General features: G+C 37.4%; 2 protein-coding genes across 5 annotated transcripts in view; both read left to right on the top strand.

The window, feature by feature from the left end:
* ACAP2 (ArfGAP with coiled-coil, ankyrin repeat and PH domains 2) overlaps positions 1-23,206 on the top strand; it is a 67,532-nt gene extending 44,326 nt beyond the window's left edge. The window contains exons 11-25 of one of the 4 annotated variants that reach the window (XM_074877491.1): positions 978-998; positions 4,177-4,228; positions 5,652-5,752; positions 6,933-7,038; positions 7,449-7,657; positions 7,874-7,943; positions 9,290-9,384; positions 10,726-10,910; positions 11,249-11,353; positions 11,733-11,825; positions 13,119-13,306; positions 13,648-13,757; positions 14,778-14,888; positions 15,133-15,194; positions 20,002-23,206. In XM_074877491.1, the coding sequence (XP_074733592.1) occupies positions 978-998; positions 4,177-4,228; positions 5,652-5,752; positions 6,933-7,038; positions 7,449-7,657; positions 7,874-7,943; positions 9,290-9,384; positions 10,726-10,910; positions 11,249-11,353; positions 11,733-11,825; positions 13,119-13,306; positions 13,648-13,757; positions 14,778-14,888; positions 15,133-15,194; positions 20,002-20,105 (1,612 nt within the window). In that variant the 3' untranslated portion in view covers positions 20,106-23,206. The remainder of the gene's footprint in view (positions 1-977; positions 999-4,176; positions 4,229-5,651; positions 5,753-6,932; positions 7,039-7,448; positions 7,658-7,873; positions 7,944-9,289; positions 9,385-10,725; positions 10,911-11,248; positions 11,354-11,732; positions 11,826-13,118; positions 13,307-13,647; positions 13,758-14,777; positions 14,889-15,132; positions 15,195-20,001) is intronic. The other 3 variants (XM_074877492.1, XM_074877493.1, XM_074877494.1) reach the window with 3 other exon arrangements.
* Positions 23,207-24,716: 1,510 nt separating this feature from the next.
* The window catches only part of XXYLT1 (xyloside xylosyltransferase 1), a 37,196-nt gene continuing 36,606 nt past the window's right edge, over positions 24,717-25,306 (top strand). The window contains exon 1 of the mRNA XM_074877488.1: positions 24,717-25,155. Within this exon, the coding sequence (XP_074733589.1) occupies positions 24,730-25,155 (426 nt within the window). The 5' untranslated portion in view covers positions 24,717-24,729. The remainder of the gene's footprint in view (positions 25,156-25,306) is intronic.

Here is a 25,306-nt window from a genome sequence, read left to right as displayed (position 1 = left end):
CAGAAAAGGAATTGGTACAGTGGATTTTGTCTGGGCTTGACATGCATCAGTGTGATTCTAGGTACCAAATTAGATAATTGTGATGTTCCTGTGTGCATGTCTTGGTCAGTGAATCCATGGACACCATAATGGATTATCCTGGAGGGAGAAGAAAATCAAAACCGTATAATGCAGCCCTTCGAAGGGGGGCAAGTCTGTTCTAATGAATGATAACTTGTTTTGTTTCCCAATCCATGCTAATTTCTTGCTAGGATGATGTAGCTTTCTTCCTGGAGCTGCTGGCAGCTCGGGTTTGTCTGAAGACTTTAGTTATTTGGGCTTTTGCATCCAGTTTCCTGTTCTTGGAATAGTTCTGCATGACACGGACTTGAGAAACAAGTGGTGTTTGAGCAGGTTACAAAGGAAACCACAAAAGTATTTGCAATTCAGTGTCGCTGTGCTTTGAAAGAGCTGGAGATTTTGCAATCTCTTTTTATTGTGACTGAGTGAATAGTGTATAATGAGCATGAGTATTTCAGATATTATACTTTAGTGGAATCAAAATAATATCTTTATAATGGAAAGTCTTACAGTAACAGGTGTGGAGACCTATTTTTTGCATGTATGTCTGGTTTTAAATGATATATCTTATTGCACACAATTTTCCTTAAGGCGTCAGGAACTGAAATCAGGTGTATTTATTATTGTGGAGCAATAGGTGGAAAGCTGTTTTGGTTCCTAGAAATACAAATGAAAAATAAGTCCATATCATGAAGAAAGATATATGTGAATAAAAGTGTGTAGGGAGAAAAGCATTTATCAAACACTTGTATGTTCTGAATAGTCTTTAGGTTGGATGCATTAAATGTTTTCCTTTTTAATTCTGCTGTATTTTCAGATCATGCTAATTCTTTGCTTATTTTGCTCATTTTGCATTTTTCATTCCTTTTCCTCCTTTCCCTTATGTTTTAATCCTACCCCATTTTTTCACATGACAGGAAAAAGCCAGATCACATCAGGTACCAACCAGCTTCTTTTATACCTTCCCAATGTTTCTTTGGCACGCAAAAAGCTCTTAATTAACCCTGCATTTAATTTTGATTACTTGCAATGGATGTATAAGTGGCTCAGTCTAAGAAAATAACAGAAGGATTCTGCCTGGGATGCCAGTATACCTGCTGCTCAACACCTTTAAAAGAATTTAAAAGATTGAGCTAGTTTTAGCTAAAAAGGAATTAAAGCAAAGTTTCTGCACTCAAACTTCTGAGCGTACAAGATCAGTGTTTTGACTTTTTCCAGTTGAAGTTGGTGAGATTTTTCTTATCAACTGCATTGGAAATAGAGATGTAGCTTTTAAATGTTGTGCATTCTTAATCACACCGTCTTATTTGCATGATGATAGCAACTAGTGAAGGAAACTGTTTCCTTTTGAGAATCAATAAGCATGATTCATTTTTTTTAATGTAAAACTCCATTTAAATTTTCTATTTCTTTTGGTATTACTCTCAGTTCTCATAAATTGGAAGTGTTTTTCAATGAATTTTGTATTGTTTCCAATTTAACAAATAGTGTCTTGAATTGTGTAGGTATAAATGATGGAAAACATTCAGTTTCTAAACCCAAACAGCTATGTTTTAAGCACTACTGAGTGAGGCACTGCAAATTACTTTAAGATTCCCCAAGTGTGTTTTCTCCTTCATGTTTCCCTCCTATTTTTGACAGAATGACACGTTTAAAGAAACTTTGATAATAGTCAGTACTTACTGCACACATGTTGCCTAAAGGTTTATAAACATTAATTCTTAGAAGAGGATAATGTGGTATACACTGTAACAGCACCTTCAGTACATCTGTTGTACCTCAGAAGTTCCTGGCTGTTACTGCTGTAGACACCCAGCAGTCTTGTTTCCTCCAGAAATGAACAGAGTTCATTGATGATACTTAGGTAATATGAAAACTCAGTTTTTGGTCTGAATAAAACTGCTGTGGTGCTGACATGTTGGAGGGGAGTCTGCCACTTCATTTTTTCAAGCATACAACAAAATATTGCCTTTTTTTCCATTGACACCTATTCAAAAGTGTGATCTACAAGTCATACTAAATTGTAAATTGTTGATCTTGTTCAATAACAGTTTCTTTAAAAAAAAATATCAAAACCCCCACACTTTGTGGCTGGACTGAAAAGTTCTCTTAAACATATTAATTTCTCTACTGGGAAAACGAGGGGCTGTAATACTTTGAAAATTTCTAGACTAGGCTTTAAAGATGGCACAAATTTGTTTTACAATTTGTGTGCTCACTTATATCCAGCTGATCAGATTGAAACTTATTTACTTTAGTAACACACTAAATATTTAGCCGTAGAACAAACGAAGCATTGCATTAATGAAGTTAATGACACTACCTAAGGCCATTATTAGGGATTTACTCCACTGCATGTTATCTTGGGGCAAGGCTGCATTTTTTTTTCCCTTTATCACTTAGGCACTGCTTTTCATGTTTTTCTATTTGGTGTTATGTTCAGAAAAAGCACATAAAGCCTGAGTTTATTTTCCTCTTCTAGTCTGCTTTTTTGTTATCTGTTTAAATGCTAGCAATAACCTGCCTTATGCTCATATTTGAGACTTAGTTGCTGCAGCTGTGGTTTTTTTAAATAGATGGTGAAGTTGATACCTTTTAAATAGCAGTGACCAAAACTACTGCTGTTAATAAACTGAAAACATAGTTAACTTTTTGCATTATTCTTTTCAATTATTTTAACCCAAAAAGATGACTTACTATGTTGGAAATCCAGTATTAAAGGAAGATCCTGTTGTTTCTTTTAAGTATATCTGCACAACATTTGAAAAGATTAATTGTTAAAAGGTAGAATCTCATCTGTCTACTAAGTACTAATGTTTCTAACAAATACTTGATTTTCTGATTTGAATCTAACTTTTTTTTGTCTACCTTAATTTTTCTCAACAATCTTTGTGTGCTGCTTTTCATGAATGGCTTGTGGTGGTTGAATAAGTTTATGGAGCCCTCGTGTTACTAATTGTGGTAAAATGTAGCTTGAAGTTCAACAGCCTGTGGAGAATAACATGATACGTTGCAATACAATATCTTGTGTACTGTCACCATTCAAACTAATTGGCAGTGCAGAAAAAAGTGATGTCTGGTATAAGTGGGGTATTTGAGATACTTGAATTATGCTTGATAAACACAGGTTCACATTATAAGCTTGAACAAATCAAAAAGTGTAAATTTCACTGCAGGACTGAATTATTTTTTACTTCCCCTTCTTTTTTGTTAGTTCAAACCCAGTAAATGACTGGTTAGCTTTGCTTTTGTGCATCCCTAGAAGACCTAGAAAGTGATGGTTATATTTGCTGCTTTTTTTTATATCCAGTGGTCTGATAAAGTGCAGCTGTTAAAGATCTGAGGTGCTTGTAACTTTTTTCCAAAATGTGAATGATCTTTCCGTTCTCTATGAATTGTACCCAATCTGAACAGTGAGTTTGGCAAAAAAGGATACAGTTCAGAGGAGTTTTTAAATTTTACGTTATCTTTTGGATAATATAGGATGCCTTCATTAAATTTTTATTTGATATTTTCCTATAAAGCTGAGGCTTAAGGTAGGATCCTACTGAAAAGGTTTTTGTTGGTTTTGCTTTGGTTTTGTATGCAATCTTTTTATTTCAGCATCTAAAATTTTAAGAAATGCCAAATATAGATAGACATTAAACCTGCATGGGATAGCAACACTGTAGTATTTTTAGTGCCTTAGTAAGTTATTGCTTAGTTCTACTCTCAAAATATTTCAGGAGTGAGTAGTTTACATAGTTTTAAGTATTTTTGTTACTCAAACTATCTGAATTTGTTATGAGTTACTTAAAATCGTAGCTTGCTGCTAAAATACAGAGGTAAATGTTCTTTGAAATGAAAATGTTTTGTGTAATAGCTCAACTAATGTTGTCATAACATGAATGTGTTTGTTTAGGACTTAAATTATTTGAACCTTGCTTTCATTCCTGTTTTGTCTCTGCTTTCCCTTTTTTCATTATTCTCACGAAATACTTGCCAAAACTGACTGTGATGTTACTTTTGTGAATTCTTTTATGCAGTTTCTCTGTAGACTTTATGTAAGCACATTATGGTCAAATAAGCACTGTAAAATCATTTATGTATTCTCTGGATATCTCTTCATTTGAATAGGCGCTGGTTCTCAATACAAAATAACCAACTTGTGTACCAGAAGAAATTTAAGGTAGGTATCAAAAACTGGCTTGGGATAGTTTGAGGTGTGGGCGATGGTTTTCCTGATTGATGAAGGGAAGGAGAAACAGTGCTGACATTGGCATCTTGTGTGGTCTTCAACAACCTACTGCATGTTCTAAATTAGTTTCTCGCTTTGTAAAATGAGACTAATGGCTACACTTACAGATTGAGATTCCTGCACAGTAGCTTGTAAGCACATACTTTATTTGCTGTGGATTTTGTTACCTTGTTGCAGAGAAGGTTTATGAAGAGCCTTAAAAGTTGTTGGTCCCAAAAGGCTTGTACACACTTGCTGGCAGCAAATTATTTCATGCTGTTCTTTGGGCAGTTGTGTTTAACTCTGTCAGGACTTGCTCCCTCCAGTTACTTCCTGGGTTCACATACCCAGTGTAGCAGTTTGGGGGGAGGATGGGATGGGAAAAGGCATGAAAGCATTTGTTATGAACAGTCAGGGATGCTGTGTGCATGTATTTAATACTGAAAATGTAAGGTGGTTCGGCAGTCAGTATCTGTCTTTTTTCTGGTGGGAAAGTACAGTTGTTGTACATTACAGCAACAAGTGCAACTCTGCCCCAAGCTGTAGGAGCCAACCTTTTCAATCAACATTTCTTCGGCTGTGCTCCTTTTGTTTACTGTTCTAGAATCTGCTTGTGCACCACATAGCTGTAACGGTTGTTCATGTTGGAAAAAAAATAGAGAACTGTATGGATGGGGAAGAAAAAAGAGTAGAAAGAGCTTATGACAACTCGTTTCTCTTCAGTGTTAACAGACCAGGTTCAGAGGTCATTCGTTGTTATCTGATGCTGTCAAATCAAGGGTCTTCATTTTTGTGGTCGGAAAGGAAACAAACAGTTGAGTTTGTGTGAGCACATTTGAGTTGGGCATTTTGTGTTTGTGAATTCCAGTTCATTTTTGGGGGGTTCTTTTGGTTTGGTTTTTTAAATGCACCTTTAAAATACCCTTAGCTTAGAATAGAATTCTTATGAATTGAATCAAATTTTCAAAACCACTGCATCCAGCTTCTGGTTTTTGTACTTGGCACTTACAATACAGCTGATTTAGGTATAATCTTTCTGATTTATTTGTGAGTTAATTGCATCTCTTGGAAAAGTACCTTTTGAACTCCTTTGGATACTGTTGTTTAAGGTGTTTGATTACTTAGTAGATTGGATTGTAGGTAGAAAGGAATTTTCCAAAGTTTGTAAGAAATTTTCATTAAATATAACTAAACATTAAAATTTATTTAAATATTTCCTGCTAAGTATCTTTGATTCCATCTATTAAAATTTTATTTTTGGAGGAAAAACTTTTGTAAACAAGCAAATAGAATGAAATGATAAATAATTTGGGATTATTAGCAACTTCATTATCTTTCTTCTATGTAACTTTTTTTGTTAATTTTTGTCTCTTAGGATAATCCCACAGTAGTAGTTGAAGACTTGCGGCTTTGCACGGTTAAACACTGTGAAGACATAGAAAGACGTTTCTGTTTTGAGGTGGTTTCTCCAACAAAGTAAGGAGAAGCGATGGAGCATATTTATTTAAAAATAAAAAAATCATTACGTTCAGTTGTCTTGAAATGCAAGATTAACATTTCTCTTGGGATAGATCAAAACAGGAAAAGTATCTGAACAATTCTGTCCTCTGAAATTTTGGCTACGAGTAAGTGATGCTGTGAGAAGTGTCTCTGGTATTTAGTTTACTTTTGACATTAAGATAAACATGCATTCTTGTGCTTTATGCATAAATGGCTTGTGGTTAAGGAGCTGTTGTGGCTTAGTAGTAAGTAGCTGATACTATCAAGCTGCTTAGTAACGTAGAAAGTAGATCTCAGTTTCTCCAAATTTGACTGGTATAATGAGAGAGAAATGTATTAATAAAGTTTTTGCCTCAGTAGTGTTAAGTTACACTTCAGAATGCACTAAATGAAACTACCAAATAAAAATATTTTTCAGTTCTAGCAGTGCAGTGTATCAGTTGTATTTGGAGAAGTATGACAGTCCTGCTGCTGCAAGGGCAGGACATAAATTTCTTATGAATAATTTTGAGATGTGACCATATTTAAGTTTTTGATATAAGGTCAACCTGCTTTTAGGTTTGGATGTTATCTACACTCCCCTCGCCCACTTACATTTCTCCTCTTAATATATTGCTGTCCTAATGTTTGCAGCCTATACTTTTTCAACCCGTAAGTGTTGGAATAGTTTTATATTTCATGACCAGTTTCCTTGGACTGTTGGTGTGAAGAAAAGTAGTTCATTTTTTGTCAGAAAGCTTTAAAACAATTTTCTCTTGATCTCAGTGAATGAAACTGTGTTTTCAAGGATGGATACCTGTATCTTGTGCAATAAGTCATGGAGGTAGATTGCACGTGAGGATTTAAAAATGGAAAATTCAGAATAAGAGAAGAAAGGGAATAGGAAGCTAAGCTGTTCTCTGGGTTATTTGGAGCATTGTGTATATATATGTTTTAGCATAACCTGCAAATAGTTTTGAAACCAGGAGTTTGCAGTTTATAAAGGGTCAGCTACTTTGCTATGTCAAAATAAATGGGTTTATTAGATGATGCTTAATAAACGATATGCTTGCAGTGATAGCAAGAATCTGAAGAGTTTGTATTTTATTGAACAATGTTTGATGTTGGCTGCTTGGTCAGTCTCTCTGAATCGAAGTACGTGTGTGATTTGTCACAGAAGCTGCATGCTTCAGGCAGACTCAGAAAAGCTGCGGCAGGCATGGATTAAGGCTGTTCAGACCAGTATTGCTACAGCATATAGAGAGAAAGGGGATGAATCTGAGGTGAGTTTAAAAAACAACTGAACAACCACCCCGTTTTTAGATCCTGAAAATTAAAAACAGAGAAACCCTCTTTTTATGAGAGAGAAGGAAAAGAATCCATTGTTTGTCTTCCAGTGGAAATGCAAAGAAATTCTGAAGGCTGTGATTTATATCTTTCACTCCATCTTACTAATGTCACTTTGGCCTATATGTTCTGATGAGGTTTTTGTGTAGTGTCATTAAAGTTCATAGGATTACTCCTATGTTCAGTTCTATATTTCTTCTAAGAAGTTAAACATTTTTTTAGTTCTATGGCTTTCCTTGGCCTTAAATGTAGAAGTTACCTTTCTAGGATTCTAGTGCACAGTTAGAACTTCTATTGCTTTAATTTAGTACATGTCTCATTTTTTGTTTGGGGTTTTTTTTTTCAGAAACAGGAAAAGAAATCATCCCCTTCTACTGGAAGCCTAGAATCTGGGAGTGAGACAAAAGAGAAGTTGTTAAAGGGAGAAAGTGCTCTACAGCGAGTTCAGTGTATTCCTGGTAATGCTGCCTGCTGTGACTGTGGCTTGGCAGATCCTCGCTGGGCCAGTATCAACCTGGGAATCACGCTGTGCATTGAGTGCTCTGGGATACACAGGTTGGGGAACTCTTCAGAACTGTATTTGATTAGTGCATTGACTTAATTAGGAAGGGTGGTGTTTGCCTCTTCAAATGTGTATTGAAGCAAGATTAGAGAGCCCTGTTTATAAACAGAATTAAGGTAACTGCTTTATTTGCATAAATTAATGATAAAGCTGTCTGAGGTAAGACATAGTACGTAGTTACAGGTTAATATTTTTGTTATGCTGTTTAGGAGCTTGGGAGTCCACTTTTCAAAAGTAAGATCTTTAACGCTGGATTCATGGGAACCTGAACTTCTAAAGGTATGATAGTATTTTTTTAAATAAGTTTCTATTTGATACTTACATTGTTGTTCTAAAGCCTCTGCATCAGAAAGTTCAATGCAGGAAACACTTGCATTTGTACCCAGTGCATGTCTTGTGCTTTTGAGTAGAAAATGTTTATAGTTGTGTGTTGTTTTTTTTAATTCACACTTTCTTAGAATACACACAGTAGCAGCAGGCATTCTTGTTACAAACTTGTGAGTCAGAAGAACTTATGACACCTTCAGGTTTGAAAATGCACTTTAAGTAGTTAACTTTCATCTGATACTTTCAACATATAAAAAGGGAAATCTGTTTACAGACCAATAGTATAATGGGCTGAAAAACTTTGGAAGTGCTATATCAACCTAAAGCATGATCATACAAATGCCAACTCTTGCAGTGAGATGTTGATTTCATATCCCTACCAGCTTATAGGAGAACATTCATGTAACTGCTCTCGTGTGCTATGTGTGCCAAAATTCTAACATAAAACATGGTTATGAAGATCATGTGACATTGAAATACCAAAAGAGGAACTTACGCGTGGATGTTTGTGTGCAACTCGATAACCAATGCAAAGCATTTGTTTCTAGCTGTGATGTTCTGGTACTTAGGTATTGCTTCTCTATCCTGAATAATCAGAAGACAGTGTGAGTAGGGGTGTTTCTCTTGTGGCTTGACCTTAAATAATTTTAATATCAATGTGTTCATGCTGAGGAAACAAATAAACAAAAAAAATCTCTCAAAACTACACCCCTTGTCTTGTTCATGTAAATACCAGAGTACCTGAATATTCTACCTGGTATTAGAAGAAGGAAATCTGTTCATTGCATCAGTAAGTTAGACTTCATGGCACGAATTCTCCTTAAAGTAGTATCTGCAGACTGTTTTTTGCCTTTGATCTTTTTCTATAGACATAACATTATAGTTTAGCAAAAATGTCTGTTGGACAAGATGGAATAGAATTGATTGAATTGTTTCTTGCTGATGGGATAAGAATAGCTACTGGCAAAGCTGGTAGAAAAAAGTACCTTTGTTCGAGGCCTGCAGATGTCATTCCGATGCACAAAAAAGATTCTTGAATGACAAATGGTCTTTTTTGCAGTCCTTTTTCAGAAGAGAATGACAATTTAAGAGAGTGACTGTATTTTTTGCTATCTTACTCAGAACTTGGTGTCTCGACCTTGTTTCTTTATAATGACATAAACCCATGATTATTTCTGTAAGTGTACTTTTACCAGTGAAAATACTAAGTTGTAAAAATAGGCTGACTGAGGTTAAAAACAACTAAATAGGTAGATATAGCCTTTTACAACTGTATTTTAATTTATTTTGCTTCATAGCTTATGTGTGAATTGGGAAATGATGTTATAAATAGAATATATGAAGCGAAGTTGGAAAAAGTGGGAGTAAAGAAGCCGCAACTTGGAAGCCAAAGGTAGTAATTTACTAGCAGTGCCTCTTCCTTTTCTTGTTGCTTCCTTCAGCCTCAGCTTTAAAAGATGCTGGCAGTTAACTGTGTGACACTCCTTTGATTTACTCTTTGTTGCCCCATATCACCAGTATGTTTTGCTCTTCCCCTTTTCTCACTCTCTATCTTTATTGGGTATTCCTTCTGTTGGTCCCTTTTGGCTTCTCCTGTTCGTTTGTTCTTTTTCTGATGTCACTCCCTCCTTGTGATGACAACTCTATAGCATCCTGTTCTGTCTCATCAATGTGGGCATGCTGGTTTTGTTTCCTATCTCTTTTGTACCATCTCAACCAGCTGTATGTCGTCTGTGAGTGTTCCTGGAAGGAGCCTGTGGCTGTGCCTTTTGTTTGCAGTGACTTTATTCTTAAGTTTGACTTTGGTTCCCTGATCCCCAGAATGTGCTCTTCTTTCTGCCTACATTGTACATGACCTCTGCTGCTTTACAGCAACCTTCTAGTGATTGTGCTGCTGTCTTCCATTTCTCTGATGCTAATTTGTGTTTGAAAATAGTTTCCTAATGATTTGTTCTGCTGTATAAGATGTCTTTAAAACCTTGGGTTTTACCAGCCTTCCAGTTCTGTGCTGCTTGCTGTCAGGCAGTTGTATGGTATAGAAACAGTGTTTTATAAAGTGTTGGCAATTTGGAGACAACAGTGGTAATATAAATAATGTAGAGGATTTGCTAGATATTCTTTCTAGTGGTAACTCCTTTTCAGGAGTTTCAACAGTAATATTTTTATAGCCCCTTCCATCAGTTTGTCACAGCTGGTGTGTGTGTTTTAAGATGATAACCTCAGGTTACAAGAATAAATTTTTCAGTATGCATAATGGAACTGGTGGCTGTGCCTACCTGAGGCTTATTATTGTTACTGTTCTCTTCTGCAATCTTGATGTTCCTTTAACAAGTATTGCAATTTATATTTACCTAAGAAACTAAATATATGCTGTTAATTGGTTAACAACAATGTAAAACATGTATAAAAGATTAATACCAAGAAGTAACATACAGTAACTAATGCTTGTTTCTTCCACATACCACTTTCTAAAGTCTCTGCCTGAAAGAAAATAATCATATGTGAACTTAACAAAATTACTTTCTTTTAAGCCTTAGGCAAAATATAATAAAGAATCCAGAAGGAGTTAGACAGTGTGCTTTTCATATTTCTGAAAATGTGCTGTAGGCATGTCTTATGTGCAATACCAAACTACAGCTTTGGTTACTGGCTTTACTATGAAGTAGATGTTCTTTTAATACATGAAGATACTAAAATATTAACTTACTAACACCAGGGATTTTGTATATGACAGGCAGGAGAAGGAGGCATACATCAGAGCAAAATATGTGGAAAGAAAGTTTGTAGAGAAGCAGCACGCATCAGTATCTCTGCTTGAATCTGGAACAAAATTTTTGCCTCAAAGTCAGGAAGAGAAAAGGCACAGTGGCCCTGAAAAATCCCTTTTGGCAGGGGAACAAGATGTGGCATCCCAAAAAGGTATTTACACACTTCTTTCCTTATCTATATTACACCTGTTCCTTTTAAAGTAACATATTTTTGTATTAATTGATTTCCTGCCTCATGCAGAGAAATTGGAACCTATCTTTTAACGGGTCATAGCCTAGTTCAGAAGCATAGAGGAGAAAAGACTTGCTAAGGGATGTGCATTTTTAGGTGGGGAAGGATTTGGAGTGGGGATGCTTATCATTCAGAAACTTATTAACCACCCTCTTTCCTCCGTATTTTCATCCTTCTTAATTTCTCCAATAACGTTCTTTCCTGCCCTATCCCTTCCTTACTGCCTGCTTTGTGCTTTGCTAACTTGCATGTCCCAGCGGTTGCTGTAAGTAGCGACGAGGCGAGGCGGGAGTCTCTGTTCTGTCCTGATGAACTAGATTCACTCTTCTCCTACTTTGATACCTCTTCAAAACTACGTAGTAGTAAGTACTACAGCTATGGCGTGTTCAGTATTTGCACTAGTGATCCATTGTGTGTTGTGGCCATCTCCCTGCCTTTAATCTATTGTCTCCAGGCTACTGCATTGCTTAGTGTTTTCATGAAATAATTTAAGCTTTTTTACTTATCCTGATCTTTTCCTTTCTAATAATTTTTGACATTTATTATTATTATAAATGTTATGGTTGTGATATGTGACTACATATTTTTTTTATGGATGCATTAAGAATATTGAATAATTACTTGTAATTTTAAAATTACTTATTCAGGACCAAGTATAAGAGCTTGCTTTATTATCATGGTATCTGTGAAGAGTGGGTAACTTACAGTCTGCATAGTAATTAGTGTTTCTCTTCAAAACAGTGCGAAGCAGTGACAGTGGGATCCAGCAGAGTGCTGGTGACAGCAGAGAACACCTTGCCTCTACTATATCAGCTAACAGTTTGTATGAACCGGGTGCGTTAGGCTTTGCGCTTTAAGATGAAAAATTAACCATTTCTTGGTAGCATGTTCTTGTAAAAGAGATTGGTGTTTGGTGATACAATTCATGTCTCTTCTATCCTTGTGGGCTGAAACATTTTTAACAAGGGTAATAATTGCTTGAGTGACCTTTCTCTTCCCCAGGTTTGGTAGCAAGAATGACACTGAACCCTTCTAAATGGGTTCCGAAAACTATGTTTTTTCCAGTCACATGATACTGAGCCAGAACTTAGTTGTTTTGCAGCTAGAGCAATGCTGCATTTTGATACAGACAAATCTCCACAGAAATATATAATCCTTTTTTAAATAGTTAAATCCTTGGGGATAGAATTCCTGTGAAGTCATAGATAATAGGCTTTTATGTGTTATTTGAGCATTCTTACTTAATTTTTCTGTTTTCTACTTATGTGGAATTGACCATGTCTTTAAACATTACCCCCTCTTTACTCAAAGTTATAAAGTGATTTATGAAATTATTTGCTATCTGATATTAACATCCTGGTCTGACAAATGTATTGAGTACAGCTTGTCAAAACATCAAAACCACTTATGTATAAAGAAAACTTATTCTTCTACATCAAAGCAATCTTCTGAGTTATGTTTTAAATCCAGGAGTCCACAGCTGTGATTTGTAGGCAAGCAGCATGTGGCTTGGATCCTTTCTTTGTCTGCATTGTAGAAACACTTATGGTGCTGTAACTTATGAAAGTTTAGATACAACAATGTCTTTATTTCCCAAACTTCACTCTGTATAACTGTTATTGAGATGAAAAGAAAGATTATGATTTAGTTCAAAATATTATAGCCACAGCAAGTAAGTGGTAAATGACAATGGTATCTTTTAACAAGAATTAGGTCAGAACAGTATTAGCCTCATATTCAGGTGTATCAAGCTGTTGCAGATAAAGATATATTTGTATAACTACATCTCTGCAGGAAACCGGTTTTATTAATATTTTGCAGTATAGGATAAAATACACTGCTAACCTAAAATAATTTCTTACAAATGGCGTGGAATATGTAGGTTGAAGGATATTCACAGGTGCCAGTAATGGGGAGAGAATGTTTTCTGGGCAGTAATAATTCCGTGAAGTGGCCATGCCTGAATGCTGGAACAAGATAAAGGCATCTGTGACTTCTCCTGGCAGAATGGGGCAACAATGCACAGCATTCTGCAAGACCTGCTCTACAAAATGACATTTTTAATCAGAATTCTGGGAGCTACCTTATAAAAACAGGCATTAGATAAGGATTTTTTTTTCTTTTCAGAAGGAGACAAGCAAGAGTCTTCCGTGTTCTGTGACTCCAAACAGCCTAGTCCAGGATTGCAGCTGTATCGAGCTGCCTTTGAGAAGAATCTTCCTGATATGGCAGAAGCATTGGCCCATGGAGCTGAAGTAAACTGGGTCAACGTAGAAGAAAACAGAGCAACACCGCTCATTCAGGCAGTGCGAGGGGTATGTGATATACAGCACCGACTGATGTGGGAGGAGGGGAAGGAGAATAATAGGGATATTTCTGTGTCACTGTTCCTTTTGAACTGCTTGCTTCACTAATGAATGATAATGTGCTGCTGAAGTTGTCTTTACAGTATTCTCTCAAAGTTGTTTCTGAACGCTTTTTTTTTCCTGTCAGTGCTTTGTTTGGAATTATATAACCTCATAGAGTTTAAATTTGATATGGAAGCAAATCCCTTTTGTTTCCTTTGCTACATGACTCAGTGGTGAGAAGGCAGAACAGGTTTGGCTCTTATTCTAGAGATCTGGTGCTGAATTGTTTCTTTGCTTTTATTCCGTAGGGTTCGTTGGTTACTTGTGAATTTTTGCTGCAGAATGGGGCCAATGTGAACATCAGGGACATGAAGGGAAGAGGACCCCTGCACCACGCCACAGTTCTAGGGCACACTGGGTAACTCACTGCTCCAGAATTTGTAAATGGCCATCCTCTACTGTAGTTGTTAATGTGAAGCTTCTTTATCTCCCTAAATATTCTGGCATTTTAATATATTTCAGGTGATCTAGGTTTTTCTTAAACTTTTGTGGTGAGAGAGGAAATAACATTTTGAATTAGTAGTCTTGTCCGCTAGCAAAACACACACCTATAAACGCACTTTGGTCCATTTTGTAAAAACATGTATTTAATAATGCTTTCAAATAGCATGAACTTTTGGTGAAGACTCATGAGCTTTTTCTTGTTTTCTTAACAAATATGACACAAATAGGAGAAGTAGTGGTGTGTGAGGGCCAAGGCTTTTTCTGACTCATCCCACCTGTGTGTTGCACTGAGAGTGTATCTCATCTCAAAATGTACTGCATTACATTGAGTTTTGGAATCATGGCTATTAACTGAAACCCTGTACCAGCTCAAGTCAAAGGAGGACGTAAGAATCTGATTGGTGGTGCCCAAACTCTTTGCATGCATGAATTCTAAATAGAGTGCAACAGCTTAGGAGAGTTTAAGACATAAACGTAGTCAGTATGGCCTGTTTATAAAGATGAAGAATTATACTAGCAGAGAGAAATGAGATCTGTTTCTATTGGGTAAATCAGGCACCTGTGAACTATATTCTTTCCTGTATTGATTTATCCTGCTCAGTGATTCTTGTCTGTCATGGTAAAAGGGATGAGGGTTTTTGGTTCTACAACCTAAGATGATAGAGGAAGGTAGAGTCTTGCTTCTAAAGGGTTCAGCTCCTTGCTGCACTAGTGTGATTTGAGTTAGGCTATCTTTCTAATGTGGATTAAATAATGAAAGATTTAATTCACTGCTGTGGTAAGGTCCTAGCTGTTCTAGATGAACAGCACTGTTTTGATACATTCAAGAGACTTTTGGCAATTTAAGCCAAATATATTGCATCCAGCTTGAATTTATTTGCTTTTTTTCCTTTATTGTTGTGAAAATTATTCTTAAATGCTTTTTTCTAAACAGACAAGTGTGTTTATTCCTAAAACGAGGAGCAAACCAGCATGCCACTGATGAAGATGGGAAAGATCCATTGAGTATAGCAGTAGAAGCTGCAAATGCAGATATTGTAACATTGTAAGTTGTACGTTCTGTTTTTTGACTAGGTAACTAGGTTTTCCTATTCTGTTTCAAGTTAAAAATATAAGAAATGTCAAAATTCCTTTACATAAAAACAGGGAGAGGCAAAGAAAAATCGGAGTCCCCTATCCATAGATGACCTCACTGGTGTGAGGTTCAGGAATGCATTGTATGTCTTGAATTGCAGTCTTTTTTTAGTGCTTTAAAGATGACATTGTTCTTTTTGTTTCCTAAATCATAGGTTGCGTTTAGCAAGGATGAATGAAGAAATGCGCGAATCAGAAGGCCTCTATGGACAGCCAGGTCAATACTCTACTAATAACCATACTGAAATGCAGTATAAGAAGTGTATTCAGGAATTTATCAGTTTACAGTTAGATTCTTAGGATCTGAGGGAAACTTAACATAGCTTCATACAATAATGTTTTTTATAAACAATCGGCACATGTTAAAGCTTCATTGAAATTCACTGGTGTGACTTTGTTAGAGTATTTAGGGGACCTAAAAGGAGAGTGTTTAAAGTACATTATTATAGTAGTGTATGTTACTACAGCCATTACCAACCTGTTTTGCTGGTAGTTGTCCACAGTTTTCTCCTATTGATGTTCCATTGAAATTCATGTAATGTTAGGATGTACCTGGCATTAATAGCAGCCTTCTAAGCCAGGTTGCTCAGAGACAGTTGAGGAGTTCATCTTATTACAGTATACCATTCTCCTTCCTGTGGAATGGTCCTCTTTTTTTTCTTTTTTAAGAAAAAATGCTTGCACACCAATGTAAAAATGTACATCAAATATTTCAAAATAACTCCAGACAGAAATAGGAAAGTATTATTTCCTTAAATTTTATTTTTAAAATTTATTTAAGATACATATAAGAAATGAAACAGTCATTTTTAAGTATGTATTTTTGTATGCTTAGTATCTTACCATTTGATTTAAAAAAAAAAAAAAGAATTGGCAGACATTTGAGCCAACTGGTACAAGAAAGTAACAAATTATATTTAATGAATGTGTGCAACTTTATTCTCAGGCACTCAGTCCCAATTTACACTATGTTCTGATGTGATATTTATGCAAGCCATTTCTTCTATTATGGTATGCTTCCATAGGAACCTAATTTAATCTCATGCAAATATCAATAATGAAGGCACACTTGATTGTCAAGTTAGACAGCTAAAAATATGCTGCTATACCTGGCAGTAGTGAAAGGCAAACCTTATTTTTAAGGTTGAGTGCTGAGTACTCTTGGCTTACTCCTATATAAACCACTTACCTATTTTCCACTGATTCATAAGGATCATGTGCTTATGTCTTTTACCAGACTGGGGCTGGAATATACTCAAGGGGCAACATTAGGTCTTACGTCAATATCCTAGATGAACTCTATTAAATAAATCCAACTTATTTATTTTCTCCCTAAGAATAGATGTTTTTCAAATTTATTTTTAAATAAATCTTCTAGGAAATGCAAATTAAAGGCACTCAGACATTCAAATGCTTTCTTTGGCAGAGCAACTGATAATCTAGAAGTATATACTTAATTATGAGCTTAAATGAGGAAGAATTCCCCACTCAGAAAATGCAGCAGGCCATGTATATGAAGTCTATTGCCAGTTGGCCATATTGAATGTAAAGCTGTTTTCTGGTATAATGCATACTACTTTGCTGACAGGCTGAAGGTAACAGGTAAAAAGTATTTTTGAGGCTCCTCATTTTTTTATTTTAAGAGGTAAAAAAAATAACTATCAGTTTCAAGTAGTAAAATGCCTTTGTTTTAAGGGAGGTAGGTATTTTGATTCAAAAGCTCTGTGCTAAATCATAAATGAATATTTTTAGATCACTTAGACCTGTCACAAACCCAAAATTATTATAAACCAGAAAATATGTTTCTATAGTTTGTACAAAAAGCCTCAGTTGGTTACTAAACATCACAAATGTTTAGTGAAATGTTTCATTCATAACAAATATAGGCCCTGCTGACACGAAAATATCAATGTGTTTAAACTGAAGATGGGAGAGACTGTTTTCCCTGACATTTTGTTTAAAATATATTTTTTAGACATATTCTTCAATTGGGTAGGTGAAATAAAAAGCTGTCCAAGTCTTTCATTGAAAATATCTTGGCCTTTTTATCAGTTTGTATTACAGTAGAATCTAGAGACTGAACTTGATACAATCTGATCCAGATATTTTACAGGTATTTCTGATCCTTGTAAACAGGCGAGATTGACAATGGAAAGTAGAGCTGCCACGGTAGATAGAACTTGCCCAAAATCAAGGGGAGGGTATCCTTAGAATAATTTTTGAAATTCAGGCTGCGAGCTGTAGCAGAGTGTCCCAGCCAGCAGACCTTCTTGTACCTTTGGATAGCATAGCTCTGCTCTCCTTGATTCTTTACTTGCTGAAGTCTCTCTTAAAAGTTGAAGTAAATATTTGGAGTGTTTTAAATGTTAGTGTCTGCTAGAAGGGTTATGTAAATGTGTAAGTGTAAGCACAAAACCTGTCTCTGTTGCAAGGTATGATACCTTTACATGGTCATAGAGGAAGCAGGTCTCTTTCACTGCATATACATGTTAAATTATCTGCGCTGCCCTTATTTTAGAACTCCTCTGTTCCAAAATTATGACTCTGGAAGAAAATAAGGGTTTTCAAGACAACTGTGTTTACTTTGGGAGCTATGTGAGGGTAAATATCGATGTATGAGTTTGCTGTCATCAGAGTGAAGCCAACTGCCTATTTCTCTGCTCTAGTAACGCAGTTGATAAACAATTACTAATGTAGCTAATGGCATCAGTGTTTGTAATTAAATATACCCAGATGGTTTTAGCTACTGAGAGAATGTATATGTTGCTTTGTAAGGTACAGTTGGTTTTCCAAAATATTCTTAGATTGGGAACTAGCTGAAATTCGCTTGTTCCACAAAAAGTTCATTTCTGGTGGTAGAAGCCATATGCACCATTGTACTGTTTCTTGTATAAACTCGAGTGCTCGTCTTCTGGTGCTACAGTATGTCTGCTAACTACTTGATATTAGTATTGCTACTTTTTCTTCCTATCTTTTCTTGAATGTATGATGTGTGCCTTTTGAGTTACTCTGGTGTTAAATGGTAAAGCAGTGTTATAGTATTTTTGTACATAAAATCTGCACTTTAGGGAAAACATTGCTTGGAAAGGAAATTTCCAGAATTCAATTTTAAAGTAGGATTTTAAAATAATTAAGGTTTACAGTATTAGGTATTTTAATGCAGCATATAAACTAAAGGGGCACTTTATTTTAGTCTATTTTTGTATGTAATATTTTTGTTATGTATTAGAGCCAAAAACAGAGCCACAATGTATCTTGCAAAAATAGCTTTTTGTTTTTTCTTTCAAGCTAATTTGAAAGAACCAAATATGGCAACTTGAACTACAGTATTAGTTCACCAGTGGAACCCAGTTCTGTATTAAAAACACAATGGCTTTTATTATACAAGCTTGATTTCGATTTGTGCTCTTCATAGCTGTTCTTTTGGTGAATATTACAATTCCCTTCATGCTGTGCTTATCTCCCAGTGCAAGCAGTTATCAGGAACTGTTACAATAAAATGTGTTCTGTGCCTACTGCATCTCTAGAATATGCTTGAAACTAAACCTGAAAACCAAAAGGGAATTTCACTAGAACTGACCTTTCCTAGGAGAGCAGTATTGAATGTACTTATCTTTTAAAGTCTGGGAAGAATTGTGTCACTACATTTTTTTATATAAACCCACATGCCATGCATGTTAAACATTTCTGGAAGGTCAGTTATCACTTCTGAAAGTGTTTTCAAATGAATGGCATCTCCAAAAGAATAATAGTTCTGATATTGGAAATGTGCATTAAAAGATGGGAAAACAAAACAGTGTAACTCTTCACTGTAGTGCAAACTTTTAAACACAAAATATCCTTTTTAAAACAGCTCTTTGGGAAAAAAAAGTGGTGGAATAATACTTTTCTTCCATAACCATATTGGGAAAAAAAAAAGTCTTCACAGTCAACATACATGACAGAGATTTTGGGTTGATTTCTTTGTCATGCTATTAATCAGGGTGTCAGCAAGGAACAGTAGTGCTGGGACCCTGTGTCCTGGGAGGTCATCTGTGTTGGAAAGACAGTGAAATTTGGATGGCTGCATAGTTCCTGACCAGACCAAACGTTTTATCCACTTAGTTCCTTTTGAAGGCAATAGGGTATGGTTAATGTTTTAAAATGAAACCTGAACTTAAGGCCCAAAATGCTGCAGCAGATGAAAGAACGTGAAAGTGTCCATTTTAGTGGCAAAAGAATGACTTGGCAATGGGTCAAGAAGTAATCATTCCTGAATGTGTTTTCCTGTGTAGACAGGGAGGGGGAGGGAAACGGGCCTGGTGGAAATTGCTGCCATCTCTCATTTTGGAATATGTTCTAGTAGTCGGGTTGTATTGAAGCACAAAGAGTGAAGATTAAGAAACCAAATAAAATATGTTTAAGGAAAGTATCATCACTCTTATAGGTAAAACTAAAAGATGTAATGGATGTTTAGTAATGCATGTAGAAATTTTTATATTTGCTGAAGTAATAGACCAAAAGGATTTATGAACAATAATTCTCTAGTTAGGATTGCTTTTTTTTATACTATTGCTTGTTGATTGTTTCTTTCATGGAGAGTTCTGTCTGGCTATAAGACTTCTGACCTCTGTTTCCAAGTGAATCTTTACTTATGCCATAATTCTACTTTTCTGAAGAGAATCCTGGTTAGCACTTCCTTGCAAAAACAAGGATTTTATTCTTTAATAGCTAATAAACATTTTTCTTTTTACGTTGCTTTAAAATGCTTTCATTTTTCCTTTCTAACTCTGAACTTTCCTCTGTGTGGCTGCCTGTGAGGTACTATTTCAGGTATAGTTTGGCTTTGTTTAATTTGCTTCTACAGAACGTGCATGCAAGTAAACAGTCCCAGAGAGTTCACATCAGCATCATTCCATCTATAAGCAATCTTTATATATAAGTGTTATACAGTAATTGGTAGCACAGTAGGATGTTTGTGCAATGGTGGGTGATGTTAACTATCACAGATGTTTAAAACTGTTTCCCTTTTCTTTTCTACCTAGGAGATGAACTTTATCAGGACATTTTTCGTGACTTTTCTCAAATGGCATCAAATAATCCAGAGAAGCTAAACCGTTTCCAGCAGTCAGATTCCCAGAAGTCTTAAGTGTCAAGAAGGAAAAGAACCTGATCCTTATAGTGCAAGTCTTTTTTACTTTAACAGAATGAATTATACGCATTTTGTTAGATAGTTTGGATAAAATGACCACTCTAATGTAGCTTTAGATTGTGGCAGCTGGGGAAATGTATGAGTTGTTTTATGTTCCACAGTACATATACCTCAGCAGCTGAAGAAAATGTTTAAAAAAAGGAATACCTGCTAGCTCAGTATAAAAATAGTACCTGTTAGCAAGTACAAAGTTTGTCTGTGGTTTGTACATAAAGTTAGCAGAGCGTAGCTGTATGCGTTGCAGACTCCTGATGGCAGGATGATCAGACCAGCTTTGCTATTTAGTATCACCTACTGCCATCTGTCTCCCTATTGCCATAAAGAATGTGCCTCTGACAAAAAGGTCTGGGTTGCATTTTCTGGGACTGTTCGGAAGGGAAATCAGGTAATGACTTAGTGAGTTGCCCTTCTATTTGTGGGCCTGTAACTTAACAGATTCTCTTGCTCCTATGCTGACTCTGGTTAGAGGTAGGCTCTTAATAACAAAACATGGTAACTCCTGCTTTTTTGCAAGCTCTTTCACAGTGGATGCTTTAACACCAGGCTGGCCTTTATGCTAGTGACTGCGGGTCAGTCACAATAGGTATATATCCTGGAGGACCAAACTTCTAAGAGCAGTCTATTTTCCTTTTTGTTCTCTTAAATTAAACATTCTGTGCAGCAAGTATACTTTTAAATGAGCTCGTGGAACCTTTCATGAAAAATAAACTTAATCCTTCTGGACATGATGTGGAATTTGTTTGTAGTATTTTGACATCAAAACTTGAAATTTGAGACAGGAAAGTAAATATTGAGCCAATGGAGTTTGTGTAGAACAGTCATACGAAGGCTGTTTGTTACCTTTTCTTTTTGCTGTTCTCATGACTAGCCCTAAACTGAATATATAAAATCTCATATGTAATGCAGCCACCCTAAATTGAGGGCAGTCAGTCCTTTATATCAGGAAGCAGTATCCCTTATATAATCTGCAAAGATGAGGATGTATACGTGTTGTCTAAACTAAGGTGTGCACAAGAAAACCTAGGAATTTCACTGCACATTTTTGATAAGTAATGAATGAGTGTAGTCTCCAGCTGTATTCTGAGGGCAGCAACACAATTTGCTTTATTCTATAGTGCTCTCCACTCTGGTGATGTGCATGCATAAATGGTGTCTGTAGATACATGCTTCTGTGTCAAGTTATCAAATACCTAGATAGTGATCACCTAAAACCCCAAACCAGCAGATGCAATTTATGCTTTGTCTGCCCTATGGACAACTTAAGGAGAATTTTTAGGTAACATAGTATCAATGTGAGGTTTTTAATAATCCTAATAGCCATGGCATTATGTTAACCTGCTGTTTAAATATATTTAGGAAATTAATTGGCTTTTCCCCAAGCTGGCTAAGATGAGCAAAATCGGATAAAAAAATTCTGTGAACCATGGTAAAATTAAACTTTCTGGCACGTTAAATTTTAACAAAGTATTTCAAATATTTATAATTTGGCATCAAATGTATAATGATGCATAAAATCTGGATGATTATTGCTGCAAAGTTAATAGCATTTGGAATCATCCAATAGATTCTTTTTCCAAGCAGAAGAATCTCACAAAACAGTTCTTGCTTCATGTGTGGTCTAATTATGCTGGGAAAAGCAGATTCTCCCCATTTAAGGAGTGCATTTAGTCTGGATAATAATAAATTTAGGAATATCACCTGTAAGCAGTATTTTTCTATTAAGTTGTTTTCTAAATAGCTCTCTATGAAATGATAATATACTTCCTAATCTGCAGTATTTAACAGCAGTGGATGTTTCAGTAGATCTTAGAGCAAGTAAAATTCCCAGTGTACAGGTGGGACAATGTAAGATATGACTATGTATAGTATACACTTTAGACATAGGTTTTTATAAAGATTTGTCTTTTGCATCCCACATGACAGGCAGTATATAGTGTGATTGTCTGTAACATAAAGCTACATAAAGCTTAATGGCATAATCACTATCTCAGTCCATGCTGCTGGAAAAATGTCCCAGACACTTATTTCAAATCTCCACTGGTATTTTTCTTCTTAGCCACAAAAATCTCTGTGACAAATTTTGCAGGAGGACTTCCCATAGACAAAAAGAGTTTCTTACCTGTAGTTCTGCAGATCCATGTGCATGTGCTGCATTCCTGACTCTTCTCTGCCTGGGAAGCACTAACAGTCTGTTTATGCTAAAGGACTGATAACATACCTGATCCACAGGCTGTATTACTCCTGTCAGGAGATCTGAAGTTTTAATGGTTCAGGGAGTCGGTATGTCACTTGTGATCCTGCAGCCCCGTTCCCCAGTCCTTTTAGGTACTGTAGGATGTCCAGTATAAACTGCATTCAGTTAAACCTTTTTTTCAGGTCAGGTGCAATATGTATGTTTGTATGTTGCTCATTGGCCAAAATGAATATGCCATTAAGTTACATGAAATGTATTGAGGGCTTAGTCCTACCAGACACTGGCAGGCACTCAGTGCTTCAGGGCCTCTGTAAGTGGCAAGATTCAGCCCGTGGTAATACAGTTATCGCCAGGGCTCTGAGGATCTGGATTCCATATCAAGTTCTGACTCAAGTGCTAATCTTCTGCTCAGTAATATTAGGGAGCTTCCATTTTTATTACGATATGAATTTGAGTATAACTAGAATAGTAGATAGTAAGGCTCCATTGTGGGTTAACATCTTCTACTCTGTACCAGATAATGGAAAGCTTCAATTTCAGTTCATGTTTCCTCTGTAGGTATGAAACATAGTAGATCTTAACCAGAGAGGTACAAAGCAGTAGATTCCTAACACAGTTTAAAATCAGCTTTCACATGGTTTTTTAGTAATTTACTAGATAGCCCTTTGAAAATTATAGCTTAGGAAAATTATCATTTTCCTAGCCAGAGTTAGATCATGTGTTCCAAAAGTCTCTTGGAAAGACAGATGTCGAGGAGCTCAACATATGTTCTAATGCATCTTGATTTCAGAGGTGTAATTTAATTATGTTGCATGTTGATTAAAATGATGTCAGTGGTGTCTCCTTAGTGGTCTGTATTGTTTTGATTGTTCATAAGGTTTCATATTTTATGTTAATGTCAGTACAGTGCATGTCAACTTAAATTTCTGAATTATCATACTGAATTATGCTACTGAATTATATTAGACATGCTGGAATTTATTCCCATAAATTTGGGTGAAGGTGTTAGATGGTACAAGTCTGTCTTTGCTTTCCGAAATGGCACATACTGCAGTCTGAAGGCATGTTTCAGTTGTTCATTAGTACATTGTGCACTCCAGCCTCCTTACCAATTAGGACCTAATCCAAGAAGTCACTGAAATCGGTGGCAATCTTTCCACTGATTTCAGAAGCTTTGAATTTTACCTTTTGTGGCTTCTAATGTTAGTGTGTTAAAGGATCCTGTGTTAATACTGCATTTTTCACTCTGGGGGGTTTTGTATTTTACCTGTTTATATATTGAGCTGAAATAGTTTTAGAAAATGCAACCAGACCTTCCAACTGCTGTCAGCAAATCCCCATACAAGAGGATGTTTCTCCTGTTTTGCAGTATGACATCAGTACACACATGTTGTCCAAGTTATTAGAGCTCTCCTCAATAGAGCAAAAACTTTGGAGCACTAAAGAAAAAAAGGTGAGAACTAGAATAAGCATAGGGTTGGCTGTGACATTTCCAGGACTTTGGTACTTCTCCGCAGCCATTGTTTTAAAGTGTGGATGGTAACTCTGCTTTTTGACCATGAGAATCTCAAATGACACAGTGACTATGAAAAGACCATTTGATAGAATTACAAATAAAGTGTAAGTACTAAGGACACAATGCTTTTACATTGTCAAAAGGACTGAGCTGGTTATTCTGATTTAATACACCGAAAGTATTTTGAGTCAGTTTTGCAGACTCCCACCTCTGCCCATTGGATGGACATTTTCCTAAGTTAGTTTACGCGGCCTGTTTGTGTAGCCCGACAGCCAAAATGTCTTGCTGCACTGTCTGTACAAAAGCACATTTTTGAAACGGGGACAACTCCAGAAAGGCAATGAATGTACCACTTTGGTGTGTCGCCTTTCAGATGCCTGCTTTATCTTTCTGCATACAGTATTTTCTTGTTTCTCTTCCTATGGAAGGAGAGGAGAGGGGAGGAAAAAAATCCCACTCATATTTCTCTTAGGACCCCAGATTTTCCATGTTTTGATCGTTTCCTCAAGCAGAGAGGTTACTCCGTCTGAAACGATGAACTTTTATTTCTTTATCCACCTCTCCCTCTGTACTTGGTGGGTTTTAAGCATTCCAGCAGCCAAATGCTCGTGTTCTCCTGTGACCTCTTCCCCCCCCTAAAGCTGTACAGAATGTATAGCCGGCCCTCCTTCGCCTTTGATGAGCCTGTGCCCCTTGTATCCGAAACTTGCACGTGTGTTTCTGCGGCCTGTCGTTGTAACGGAGCGAGCCCCCTTCCCCTGCCCTCCCCGCCGCCATTAAACCGTTCCACGCTGGGCCCGGCCTCGCTCTCTGGGGGGCGGGCCGGGGTCAGGCGGCGGCCCCGCCCCGTCATGGCGGCGATGGGCCGCGCGGCCCGGGGCTGGGCGCGCTCGCAGCCCTGCGCCCTGGCGCTGGCCGCCGCCGTGGCCGTCTGCGCCTTCTACTACCTGGGCGGCGGCGGAGAGACCTTCTCCAGCGCCACCCGCCGCCTCCGCGCCACGCCGCCCGCCCCGGCACACCGCCACCCCCTGCGCGGCGCCGGGGAGCCGGCGGCGGCGGGGGGCCGCGACCTGCACCTCCTGCTGATGTTCACCAAGGCGGAGCGGAGCCCGGCGCTGCGCGCCAAGGGGCAGGCGTCCCTCCGCTCCCTGCTGCGGCACGGCCGGCTGCACGCCGGCGACGCGCTGCACCTCCATCTCGTCACCGAGGGCGCCAGCAGGGACATCGGCCTCGGGCTGCTGCGCGACCTGCTGCGCGGCGCCGCCTTCCGGCACCAGGTGCGGACGCGGGGCTTGCGCGGGCGCGGAGCGGGGCGCCGGGCGCTGTCCCGGCGGGGTGTCCTGGGCGCGGGGGTGCGCTGCGCCCCGAGCGTCTCCCCGGGCTCCTCCCTTCCCGCCAGGCGTTGCCGCCCGGGGGCGGTGAATCTTC

The sequence above is a fragment of the Strix uralensis genome, chromosome 9 (assembly GCF_047716275.1).
Source record: "Strix uralensis isolate ZFMK-TIS-50842 chromosome 9, bStrUra1, whole genome shotgun sequence".
NCBI lineage: Eukaryota > Metazoa > Chordata > Aves > Strigiformes > Strigidae > Strix > Strix uralensis.
The sequence above is the reverse complement of the archived record's forward strand: the minus strand, read 5'-3'. Positions and strand labels throughout refer to the sequence as shown.